Genomic DNA, 13225 nt, shown 5'->3' on the forward strand with positions numbered 1-13225 from the left:
CACTTGATATTTCTTATAGTAATGATAGTTTGGGGACATAAACCTTGCAAAATGTGTAAGTACAGAGGAACCTCACTTAATGCTGATGCCAGGGGAAAAGTAATAAAGATCTCCACTTCTGGCTTACCAAGGGGGCCTCAGAGTAGAGAGCCCTAGGGATCCCTGAGGTCTTTTAAAAAGATCCCTGAAACCAAAACCATTTTCATTGTAATATTAAGACCTTCTCTGTCTTTTTTACTCTCATTCCCTCACCAGTGGACAGTGGACTTTCTCAGAGGCTACACGACATGTAACATCATAAGAGACTGGATATGAGAATCCAACTGTCTTCTGTTAAATTAAACGTTAAATAAGAGATTTCCAAACACTAAGTATGGGTATGCAGAGGTGTGTAGAACAATACCACTTTTCTCAATAAGTCTGTTTGTTTTGAAAAGTAGAGTTATTTTTCATAAAATGTATGATATTTATATTAATGAGTAGAGAGCTTATTATTTTAAGTAAATATGAAAATAAATGTTTAAAACACTCTCCAGTTTAATTTCTAACATAGTAAATATCGACAGATATAAACCACATAAACAAAAGCACTTTGGAATCCTCAATAATTTTTAAGAGTGTAGAAATTTGCAAACCACTGGCTTCCAGCTTATCACAGAAAGCTTTGCTGTCATCTCCCCTTGCTGCTATGGCTGCTTTTCTCAGCATGTTGGGAATCCCACAAGGACCACCAGAAATAGCTTGGCCAGAAATCTGTTGAATGGAGATCACATTTTATATTTTTTTCTAAGTCTCAGTGTCCTCCGGGATGTCTCTGGGTGTCTCCTGATGGCCAGGGCAACAGGTCCCTGTTGATATCGTCAGAGTTGGAAGTTTCAGACAGGAATAGTTTTCCTGCTCCGGGTATTTGAGGATCCCCGTGGGATGTCTGCTTTACAGAAGTTAACAGCACGACCCAGGCAGATAAATAATATTCCTTAAAAGCCATCTGGGTCAGCGTCCACTCTGAGGGTATTCTATACAGGCCAATGCAGGGCATGTAATAACTGCTCGAAAGGAGTTCGCAAAGGAAGGAATAGTTCATTTGGTAGGACAATTTGGAATAGATTTCAGCAGACAATTAATGGGGAAGGAGGACTTCTCAGCGGCCAGAAAATCCGGCAAAAAGCCTTCAAACCCACTTCCTAGTGCGATGGCACGCTCCTTCCTAAGCTACCACTGGGAAGGTAGGGCTGCCCCGCCCACCGTAGTGAGGAGCTAGCCTGGCACGGAAATGCCACGACAGGGCTCAGTCCCGGGCTGTCAGTCTCCACTTTCTACGAGCTCCTGCGCGCTCCGATCCAGTCCTACAGGTACACACCCGGCTCGCGGAGCCTTCAGCTGAGCAGGGCGCGGGCGGGACGAGGAGCTGGTAAAAACCTGCGCGACTGGGCGCGGGGGGACGGCGGTCGGGACTCCCGGGCGGCCCCTGACCGTCTGGGCGACCTTGGGGGAGCGGACTCCGTCTGTGGAAGAAGGTGTGGAGCCCGCGTCCACTGCCGGCCCGTCTTCCTCCCTCTTTTCCTGCCGGCCTTTGCCATATAGGCCTAAGCTGCCTTCTCCTGAGCGAGCAGGTTTCCGTTTAGACGGCCAGGCCCAGGAGGATCCTCAGGCTAAGGACGCGCAGGGAAGGCTACGCGCGACGCACGGTGGGCACCCGGGCGCCACCACGGGGAGCGGGGGCCGCGGGCTGAGGCGGGCCGTGCAGCGAGCTACGTGGCAGAAGGGGATGTCCCTGCGCCCCCAAGGGAGGCGACCGGGCAGCCTGGAAGAGGGGACCCGCCCCGATGCCCACACTGCGGCCCCTCCCGACCCCTCTCACTGATGCCTCTTCCCCCGGATTCTGGAGGTGGGCGCTCGGAGCAAGGGCGGGGCAAGGGAGGGAGCAGTCTTTGGGGGCGCGTCCGGATACATCTGGGGCCACAGTTGGAGGTCTCCCCATGGAGCAGGGAAGGTCAAAATCCTAGCTGGGATCTCTGAGATTCAGAGGTCGCAGAACCCCTGCCTCGTGCCGCGGGAGGGCGCGCTCCGCCCGCTGCGCCCCTTTCCATCCCTCTCTCTTTCCTCCTCGCAGCCTGTAGGGGAAATGCTGTTGTTGCTGCTCTGCGTCGTGTCCACCGCTCTTCCACGATTTATCAGAGCAGGTACTTTCGGTTGGTTCGGGTCTCAGTGGCTCCCCTCCCTCCCTGCCACCCTGCCTCCCTGGGCGAGTCCCTGTGCAGACCTCCTGGTGGATCGCGTGAGACCGGAGCCCTAGCCGGTGACGCTCGCCCCAGGGGTCCAGGCAGAATCCCGCGGGAGACACTCAGCCCCAAGCATCCCCTTTGAGCTTTGAAGCGACTTGAAGAGGGGGAGGAGTTGGGCAAATCTGCAAGTCAAGGCTCGAGTTAAAATGCTCAAATAGATCTATAATACCGTCTACTTTATATGACAAAGGGACATGTTAGACCCAAGGTAATAGCAAAGAAACCAGCAACGGATCAAATTACTTCCAAGAAATAATAAGCAATTTGTTAGAAACGAACTTTAAAGCAAGAGGATTGTTTAACAATTCTTTTGGGGAGGAGATACGTATACCTTTTATTGGGGATGGACTGAATTAACCGGGTAGCAGAGCAGAAGGAAAACAGGTCAAGTGGGGCTCAGAATAGGAACGTTTACTCTGAGGGAGGAAGGTGAAGGAATTAAGGGTCTTAGAATAGAAGGGAAAGAGGGGAATCGTTCCAAATGGGGAGATCACTTGTCGAGGGGAGGACTGAATAAATTCCCTCTTACGGACAGATGTGAAGAGGACTTCGGATTATGCTTTCACATCAGCAGACTGTTTTTAGCAAACTCCCATACTGAGAAAACTCTCACATAAAATTTCAAATCAGCAAAAAGTTGAGGTGTTTGTGGAAACCAATAAGAACCAACACTAACGCTCTCGGTTGTGATTATTTTTTCCCTTTCTTTCCCTAGATGCTTGCGAGGACGTGAGTATGCAGGAGATCGTGTCAGTAGGCCAGCCTACAGCTTTTAACTGCATATACCCTCTGCCAACATCTGGGAAGGTAGATGCAACATGGTATAAATATCCTAGAAAAATCCCAATATCCAAAAACATACAGTCTCGAATCCACCAGGACCAAAACTGGATTTTGTTTCTCCCTGTGAAAGGGGAGGACTCTGGGATCTACCACTGTGATACAAAGTAAGTTTCTCATTCATGAGAACTCTCTCTCTCATATATATATAATATATATATAAAATATATGTATAATATTTATATAATATATAATTATTTTAGAAAAACTCTTGATAAACTCTTAATGTAGAAAACAATGAGAAGAATATAGTTTTATAATTGTTATGAGGTGGTTTCAATGAACAGACTTTTAAGTAGAACAGATTTGTAAATCAGTTGTTGGACTGTGAAATGCATCTTTTCCTATCGAAATGATGTCCAAGGCCAGACCAGCTTACAAAGCCTGTTTAATCCCAATATGATTGCTGCCTTCTTTCTTGGAATGCCGAAAGTTTTTGTGACAGGTGGTACATCCAGATAGGTATAAGCCTCCTTCAAGCACTTTTTGTAAGGGTTCTGCTATAGGAATTTAGCAGTGACCAAGCATCAAGTATGTTCTAGACCTCATGCTAAGCCTTATGCTAGTAATGTAAGTAAGTGACCCAGGTCTGGTGGGAGATAGTTGAGCCTGGTTGGCACTGTGGTGAACCAGAAAGCATATGTCACACCAAAGGCGGCAGTCTATGCAGCAGTTCAAGTCCATCTTCCAAATTTTCAAGGTAACCTGGAAATTGGAATGTGTGTGTATGTGTGTGTGTGTGGTTAACTTTCCAATAAGCTTTGTGCATGTGTCCTAATTAAAACACATCTGTGGACCATATTTTGGCTGAGGGCCCCAATTTTGTTATCCTCCTTTGCTAATGTGCATGACCTTCATGAGTTATTTGACCTCCACGAGCCTTGGCTTTCTTATCTGTAAAGTGGAACTAATGCCAGCCAGATAGAGTAGAAGTAAAAATGACCCCAGATCATGTGTGAAGTAGGTACTCCAGGAACGTAGCTGCATCCTCCCTCTCTTGTGGTTCCTTGGTATTTGCCAGCCTCCTTCTGTGTTTCAGGATGGCCATGTCCTTCTCTGATTCCTGCCAGATTCCTCATTTCTGTGTGATTGACTCGAAGTACATGGTTACTCAGTGGCACAGGTGGAAGTGCCAGTAGCCCCTTCCCCAAAATTTCACTCACTCTGCAGACCAGCTGCTGACATCTTGAGGGCGTCTGCTCTCCGCTTTACTCCAGGTTATTCATTAACCGGAGTTGGAGATCGTATGCCACACAACTCTGTCTGGACGTCCAGGCTGGATTTATTTATTTTTTATTGTAACTGGGACTTCATTTTTGTTTATTTTTATTGGGATATAATTGATTTACAATGTTGTGTTACTTTCTGCTGTACAGCAAAGTAAATCAGTTATACATATATCCACTCTTTTTAGACTCTTTTCCCATATAGGTCATTACATAGTATTGAGTAGAGAGTTCCCTGTGCTATACAGTAGGTCTTTGTTAGTTATCTATTTTATATATAGTAGTGTGTATATGTCAATCCCAATCTCCCAATTTATCCCTCTCCCCCCCTTTCCCCTGGTAACCATAAGATTGTTTTCTACATCTGTAACTCTATTTCTGTTTTATAAATAAGTTCACTTGTACCATTTTTTTTAGATTCCACATATAAGCGATATCGTATGATATTTGTCTTTCTCTGTCTGACTTACTTCACTCAGTATGACAATCTCTAGGTCCATCCATGTTGCTGCAAATGGCATTATTTCGTTCTCTTTATGGCTGAATAATATTCCATTGTGTGTGTGTGTGTGTGTGTGTGTGTGTGTGTGTATATATATATATATATGTATGTATGTATACCACATCTTCTTTATCTATTCCTCTGTTGATGGACATTTAGGTTGCTTTCATGTCTTGGCTTTCGTAAATAGTGCTGCAATGAACACTGGGGTGCATGTATCTTTTCGAATTATGGTTTTCTCTGGATATATGCCCAGGAGTGGGATTGCTGGATCACAGGCTGGATTTAAAATATTTAAATATGGGAGCTGTGAAATGGGGCAAAATAATCTTTCCTAGAATGTAGACATCAATACTGTCTGTCATGGAAGAAAGTAAACATGAATTCTCACAAATCTTTAATATACAGATATGATACACGTTTAGTAAACTATATATTTTTACTTTGAAATAATTCAAATTCATATCACATTTGCAAGAATTGTATAAAGAGTTCCTGTCTACCCTTTATCTAGATTTCTATTATTTAACATTTTGCCACATATTCCCCATCATCCCCTGTGTATGTTACTCACAGTATTTTTTCTAAACCATTTTTTTCCAAATCATCTCAGTTGTATGCATCAGGTCCCTTTACCCCTTAATATTTCAATGTGTCTTTCCTCTCAGCAAGAATATTCTCTTACATCATCACAGAATAGTTATCACATTCAGGAAATTTAACCATCACACAATACTTTATCTAGTAACCAATTTGTATTCTAATTTTATCAATCTTCTCAATGATGACTTTTATAAATGTTTTTCTTCTTTTTCCTGTGGAAGATTCAATCCAAGATCATTGCATTGCATTTGGTTGTCATGTACTTTTAATCTCTTTTCATCTAGAACAGATCTTCAGCCTGTTTTGTGTGTGTGACATTGTCATTTTTAAGAAGTACAGGCAATTACTTTATATTGTATCTCTTAATTTGGGTTTGCCAGATATTTCTTCATGAGCCGGTTCAGGCTGAGCCTTCTTGGCTGGAATGCTATGGAAATGGTTTGCATTCTCTTCAGACAGCACACTCAGAGACACCTAGCATCCGTGTGTCCCTGCTTGGTGATGTTCATTTTGATCATTTGGTTAAGATGTCCTCCCATGTTTCCACCATCCAAATACATCTTTTTTCCTTTTGTAATGAATGACTTGTGAGATGTATGCTGTCTTGTTTGAGGCAGAGGGTTTGCACAGTGCTTGGAAGAGGATTTGGAAATATTTGGAGATAAACAGAATTATTTGGTTTTGTGACTGTTTGAGTTTATGAGGTTTCAATCTGTTGTTTTCTCACAGTGATACAAACGTCTGTCCCAGAATGCAAGTCAACCTCACTGTATTTAAAAAACATTGGTGTGGTACTTCCAGAAACAGTCAACTGAATGTGCCAGATGAGTACAAACAAATTTTATATGTTGGAAAATATGACATTCTTATATGTCATCTGAACTTCCCAAACAGTTTTGATTTGGATTCAGTAAAGTGGTATAAGGTAAAAAAAAATTTCCTGTTGATATTTTCCTTCCTCTTCTTTAAAACCTACTTGTTTTTTTTACTTTAAGTTGTACCTTTTGAAGCAGATTGCTTTTGATAATTGCTATTGATAATTTAACGCTGCTAATTACTTATTTTTTTAATTTGTAGTTATTAGAGCTTGGTCATAGCTTATTACTGGAATCCACCCCTCCCCCAATTATTCTTACTTTTTAGACTATCCTTCATTATTCTTTTTAATTAAGATTAATTAAGTAGTTTCTTTGAATGGGTAGTACACACATAGGGTTCAAGAATCATGAAGTATCAGAAGGCATGCCCAGGAAAGTCCCTTTCCCACTCCTGATTCATATTTGCCCAGGTCCATCTCACCTTCCCTGACATGTGGCTGCTGTTATTGGTTCCTTGCAGGCCTTGCATTATTCTTGTGTAATGCCATACAAGCAAATAAAACTATATGTCCTTGTCCTTTCTTTTTTTATGGAAACAGGGCATCCTATACTCACCTTCCTACACCTTGTGTTTTCACCTTCAAACCTTCTCTTTTCTTGACTGCACTGGCAGATAATAATGGAAAAGGCATAATCCTTGGCACAGAGGCACACAGGTGAGGTATTTAATATCTGAATTAGTTCTCCTCCAGCTCTGCTTGTTAGCGTTTGCCAGTACAACCATCTGGGTCATGAGTACTCTTTGTGGGAAGGTTTTTATCTACTGTTTCAATTTCTTTAATGGTGATAGGATTATACAAATTTCTTATTTATTCTTGAATGGGTTTTTGTAAGATTGTTTCCTAGGAAATTGTTCATTTCATTAAAAGTTTCAAATGCTCTGGCATGAAGTGGTTTATCATTTCTCTGCTTTTAATGTCTGCTTCTGTAGTAAGGTTCATCTTTTATCCCCATTACAATATGTTTCTCTCTGTCTCTGTCTCTGTGTCTCTCTCTCACACACACACACTCTCTTTCTCCTTCTCACCTGATTAGTCTTATAAAAGCTTTGTCAGTCAGTTCTATTGCTCCTTTCAAAGCACGATTTTTTGCCTTTGTCAGTCCTCTCTGTTATGTATTTCACATTCATTTAGCTTGTTTCTGTTTTCCCCTCTCACAAGGAATGTGGCAGTGAATGCCCTTATCTTGTATTTTATTTTATTCTAATAAAATATTTTTTAATAAATTATTTTTTTTCTTTCCCATTATGGTTTATTACAGAATATTGAATATGGTTCCCTGTGCTCTACAGTAGGACTTTGTTTATCTATTTTATATATGGTCATTTGTATCTGCTAGTCCCAAACTCCTAATTCATCCCTCCCCCCACCTCCCCACCCCTCTTTCCCCTTTGGTAACCATAAGTTTGTTTTCTATGTCTATGAGTCTCTTTCTGTTTTGTAAATAAGTTTGGTTGTATCATGTTTTAGATTCCACATATAAATGATATCATATAATATTTGTCTTTCTCTGTCTGACTTACTTCACTCAGCATGATAATTTCTAGGTCCATCCATTTGCTACAAATGACATTTTTCATTTTTAATGGCTGAGTAGTATTCCATTGTATATATGTACCACATCTTCTTTATTCATTCACCTGTCGATGGACATTCTTTCAGTGAAATCCTCATGTGGTGAATCAGTTGGAAGGGCTTGAGTATGGTGCCACATTGATCATTAGGCTATTTCAGAAATTGAGTTAGGAAGCGGGGATCATCAAGAGAGCATGTGAAGTAGAACGGATAGAATGAGGGGGAAGGGGAGGGTGAGCAGGGGGAGGGAACTCATTCCTGCTGCCCCCGATTGTCCCTGTCAAGTGGAGGGAGGTGTTATGTGGAGAGTGTGAAAGAGCAGACAGGCGAGCAGGTGGGAGAGAGAGTTGAAGGAAATGCAAAGACTTTCTACGATGAGGACCATGGATTTGTTTATGTCTGTGTGTTTAGCTCCTGTCGTGCTCATCTGGTTATAGGGGTGTAGGAGAGGGATGGCAGGATGAACTCAGCATGGGGTTTCTCTGGATGAATACAATGGAAGGATGAAGGGTTTCCTTAATCCTTGACTTGAGGACTTAAAAGGGGATCATTCAAGTGATGGCCACGTGAGTCTAGGTTGGACAGGAAAGGAAATGATGCCTGAAGGATACTGGTGATCAGGAGAAATTAGAGGGGTCCAAGGACTGATCCAGGTTAAGATCGAAAAATGGGTTGGATGGATAGAAAGTTCACCATATCACATGATGGATGTGGTGGGTACAGGCTCCCCATCCATGGGGAGGCTCTTTATACTATAGAGGTTGCAAAGCTATTGATAAAAAAATAAGAACAAAGCACCCAGAACCACATCCTACGTTTTCCTAACCTATAGCTAAGGTTCTGGATGTGGTACAGTTTCTCCAGCTGGCTTCACTGAAAAGCTAAAGTGAGTATGGTGATATTCTGCTTTTCTACTGGACATGGGCTTTCTGCCACAGTGTTCTGGGGCACAGTCTCCAGCTTCGTGGGAGCTGAGAAGAAGTAGGCATGTCTTCTGACTTATTGTTGGTGTGACTCCACCAAACGTTCTGGGACTTCACTTGCTACAGTTGTGTAAGTGGCAACTCACGGTCCCTGACTTGCAGGTGGTATATCTCAAAGTCTCGATTCCCCCCATCAGGATGGTGGTGGAGGAAGCAGTTATCACGTGAACTAGTTCTGCAGTGTGCTTCAGCACCTAATATTCTGTTTTAAATCCTTTTCTGCTTAAAAGAGCTAGAATTTTTTTTTCGAAACTAATCCAGTCTGGGGGACATGGCCTCATAGAATTGTTTGGAAGAGTAATTGAAATAATCTATCCACTAAGCCCTTAGTTCAGTGTGGGTACATAGTAATTACTTAATAAATAAATACTAGATATTATTACTTAGTTAAAATAAAAGAATGAAACAGGTGGAATAATAAGAAATTATCATCAGAATGGTATATTTTTTCTAAATTAACAATTTTTTATTGTGCTAAAATATGTATAACATAAAATTTAGCATTTCAATGATTTTTCAGTGTACAGCTCTGTGGCATTAAGTACATTCACATTGTTGTACAACCATCACCACCATCCACCTCCAGAACTTTTTTATCTTCCCAGATGGAAACTCTGTACCCACTGAACAATAACACCTCATTTTCCTCCCCACTCATAAGCCCTTGACAACCACCATTCTATTTTTTGTCTCTATGAATTTGACTATTCTAGGAATCTCATATAAGTGGAATCTTACAGTATTTACACTTCTGTGACTGGCTGATTCTACTTAGCGTAATGGCTTCAAGGTTCATCCGTGTTGTACCATGTGTCAGGATTTCTTTCCTTTTTAAGGCTGGATAATATTCCATTGCATGTATAGATCACATTTTATTTATCCATTCATTTTTCAATGGACACAGATTGTTACCATCATTCGGCTATTGTGAATAATGCTGCTTTAAACATGGGTGTACAAATATATCTTTGGCCCTGCTTTCAGTTCTTTTGGATATATTATCAGAAGTGAAATTTCTGGATCATATGGTAATTCTATGTTTAAGTTTCTGAGGGACTGCCATAATGTTCCCTTTTCTCCTTCCTTCCTTCCTTCCTTCCTTCCTTCCTTCCTTCCTTCTTGTCATTCTAATGATAAGAAGTGAGTTTATGTGTTCAGCACTTATTCTGTACATGGCACATTACTTTCCCAATAATGCTTTCAGTGGTGTGTGTGTGTGTATTTGTGTGTGCAAGACAGACACACACACATAAGCTGTCTGGCTATAAAGCCATGGAAGGGACCGTGTCTTATTTATTACTCTCCCCCTAAAGTCTATCGTAGTGTCTTCACTCTATTAAAAAAAGAATGAGCTCTTCCTGATTTCAGCTGAAGAGTTTGATTGATGTTGCTTTCATTGATGTTTGAATGATGTCTCCAAGTGACTGTCAGTGTTCAGACAAATCACATTTCACTGTTCTCACCAGACTGGATGAGGCACCAACGTGTGAGTGCAATGCAGTGAGATTTCTCTGTACAGTGACACAGCAACTTGGAGAAAGTATGTGACCATATGGTAGTTGCTGTGCTCAGTACGTCTAAGTTCCTGACATTTCCAGTTTCTATTCATTCCCAGCAGAGATAAGAACGGCATGAGGAGGGAGAACCACAGCAGTATGTCTGAGTTCCTCCTCCTGGGGCTCCCCACCCTTCCAGAGCAGCAGGGCATGTTCTTTGCCCTGTTCTTGGGCATGTACCTGACCACGGTGCTGGGGAACATGCTCATCCTCCTGCTCATCAGGCTGGACTCTTGCTTCCACACCCCCATGCACTTCTTCCTCAGGCACTTGACCCTCACTGATATCTCCTTTTCATCTGTCACTGTCCCAGAGATACTGATGAACATGCAGATTCAATACCAATCTATCACATACACAGGATGCATTTCACAGGTGTATTCTTATATAATTTTTGGTTCTGTTGATAATCTCCTCCTCGCCGTGATGGCATATGATTTATTTTTGTATACAGTGTTAGGAAGTGTTCTAATATCTTTCTTTTACATGTAGCTGTCGAGTTTTCCCAGCACCACTTATTGAAGAGGCTGTCCTTTCTCCACTGTACATTCCTGCCTCCTGTATCAAATATAAGGTGACCATATGTGCATGGGTTTATATCTGGGCTTTCTATCCTGTTCCATTGATCTATATTTCTGTTTTTGTGCCAGTACCATACTGTCTTGATTACTGTAGCTTTGTAGTGTAGTCTGAAGTCAGGAAGCCTGATTCCTCCAGCTCCGTTTTCTTTCTCAAGATTGCTTTGGCTATTCGAGGTCTTCTGTGTTTCCATACAAATTGTGAAATTTTTTGTTCCAGTTCTGTGAAAAATGCCAGTGGTAGTTTGATAGGGATTGCACTGAATCTGTAGATTGCTTTGGGTAGTATACTCATTTTCACAATGTTGATTCTTCCAACCCAAGAACATGGTATATCTCTCCATCTGTCTGTATCGTCTTTGATTTCTTTCATCAGTGTCTTATAGTTTCTGCATACGGGTCTTTTGTCTCCTTAGGTAGGTTTATTCCTAGGTGTTTTATTCTTTTTGTTGAAATGGTAAGTGGCAGTGTTTCCTACATTTCTCTTTAAGATTTTTCATCATTAGTGTATAGGAGTGCAAGAGATTTCTGTGCATTAATTTTGTGCCCTGCGACTTTACCAAATTCATTGATTAGCTCTAGTAGTTTTCTGGTAGCATCTTTAGGATTCTCTATGTATAGTATCATGTCATCTGCAAACAGTGACAGTTGTACTTCTTATTTGATTTGGATTCCTTTTATTTCTTTTTCTTCTCTGATTGCTGTGGCTAAAACTTCCAAAACTATGTTGAATAATAGTGGTGAGAGTGGGCAACCTTTTCTTGTTCCTGATCTTAGAGGAAATGGTTTCAGTTTTTCCCCATTGAGAATGATGTTGGCTGTGGGTTTGTCATATATGGCCTTTATTATACTGAGATAGGTTCCCTCTATGCCTACTTTCTGGAGAGTTTTTATTATAAATGGGTGTTGAATTTTGTCAAAAGTTTTTCCTGCATCTACTGAGATGATCATATGGTTTTTATCCTTCAATTTGTTAATATGGTGTATCACATTGATTGATTTGCGTATATTGAAGAATCTTTGTATTCCTGGGATAGAACCCACTTGATCATGGTGTATGACCCTTTTAATGTGCTAGTATTTTCTTGAGGATTTTTGCATCTATGTTCATCAGCGATAGTGACCTGTGGTTTTCTTTTTTGTGTGTGTGACATCTTTGTCTGATTTTGGTATCAGGGTGATGGTGGCCTCATAGAATGAGTTTGGGAGTGTTCCTTCCTCTGCTGTATTTTGGAAGAGTTTGAGAAGGATAGGTGTTAGCTCTTCTCTAAATGTTTGATAGAGTTCTCCTTTGAAGCCATCTGGTCCAGGGCTTTTGTTTGTTGGAAGATTTTTAATCACAGTTTCAATTTTGTGCTTATGATTGGTCTGTTCATATTTTCTATTTCTTCCTGGTTCAGTCTTGGAAAGTTGTGCTTTTCTAAGAATTTGTCCATTTCTTCCAGGTTGTCCATTTTACTAGCATATAGTTGCTTGTAGTAATCTTTCTTGATCCTTTGTATTTCTGCAGTGTCCGTTGTTACTTGTCCTTTTTCATTTCTAATTCTACTGACTTGAGTCTTCTCTCTTTTTTTCTTGATGAGTCTGGCTAATGGTTTATCAATTTTGTTTATCTTCTCAAAGAACCTGATTTTAGTTTTATTGATCTTTGCAACTGTTTCCTTCATTTATTTTTCATTTACTTCTGATCTGATCTTTATGATTTCTTTCCTTCTGCTAACCTTGGGTATTTTTTGTCCTTCTTTCTCTAATTGCTTTAGTTGTAAGGTTCGGTTGTTTATTTGAGATTTTTCTTGTTTCTTGAGGTATGCTATAAACATCCCTTTTGGAACTGCTTTTGCTGCATCCCATAGGTTTTCGGTCATCGTGTTTTCATTGTCATTTGTTTCTAGGTATTTTTTGATTTCCTCTTTGATTTCTTCAGTGATCTCTTAGTTATTTAGTAGTGTCTTGTTTAGCCTCCATGTGTTTGTATTTTTTACAGTTTTTTTTCCTGTAATTGATATCTAGTCTCATAGCATTGTGGTTGGAAAAGATGCTTGATAGGATTTCAATTTTCTTAAATTTACCAAGGCTTGATTTGTGACCCAAGATATGATCTATCCTGGAGAATGTTCCATGCGCACTGGAGAAGAAAGTGTATTCTGTTGTTTTTGGATGGAATGTCCTATAAATATCAATTAAGTCCATCTTGTTTAAT

General features: G+C 40.8%; 1 protein-coding gene across 1 annotated transcript in view; it reads left to right on the top strand.

Moving 5' to 3' along the window:
• Positions 1-2113: 2113 nt before the first annotated feature.
• Positions 2114-13225, top strand: part of IL1RL2 (interleukin 1 receptor like 2) — a gene marked incomplete at its 3' end in the record, with an annotated part of 43827 nt that continues 32715 nt past the window's right edge. Inside the window, exons 1-3 of the mRNA XM_082642788.1 lie at positions 2114-2183; positions 3001-3232; positions 6186-6381. Of these exons, the coding sequence (XP_082498914.1) occupies positions 2126-2183; positions 3001-3232; positions 6186-6381 (486 nt within the window). The 5' untranslated portion in view covers positions 2114-2125. The remainder of the gene's footprint in view (positions 2184-3000; positions 3233-6185; positions 6382-13225) is intronic.

The sequence above is a fragment of the Mesoplodon mirus genome (genome assembly GCF_964341445.2).
Source record: "Mesoplodon mirus genome assembly, chromosome: 14".
NCBI classification, from domain to species: Eukaryota; Metazoa; Chordata; class Mammalia; order Artiodactyla; family Ziphiidae; genus Mesoplodon; species Mesoplodon mirus.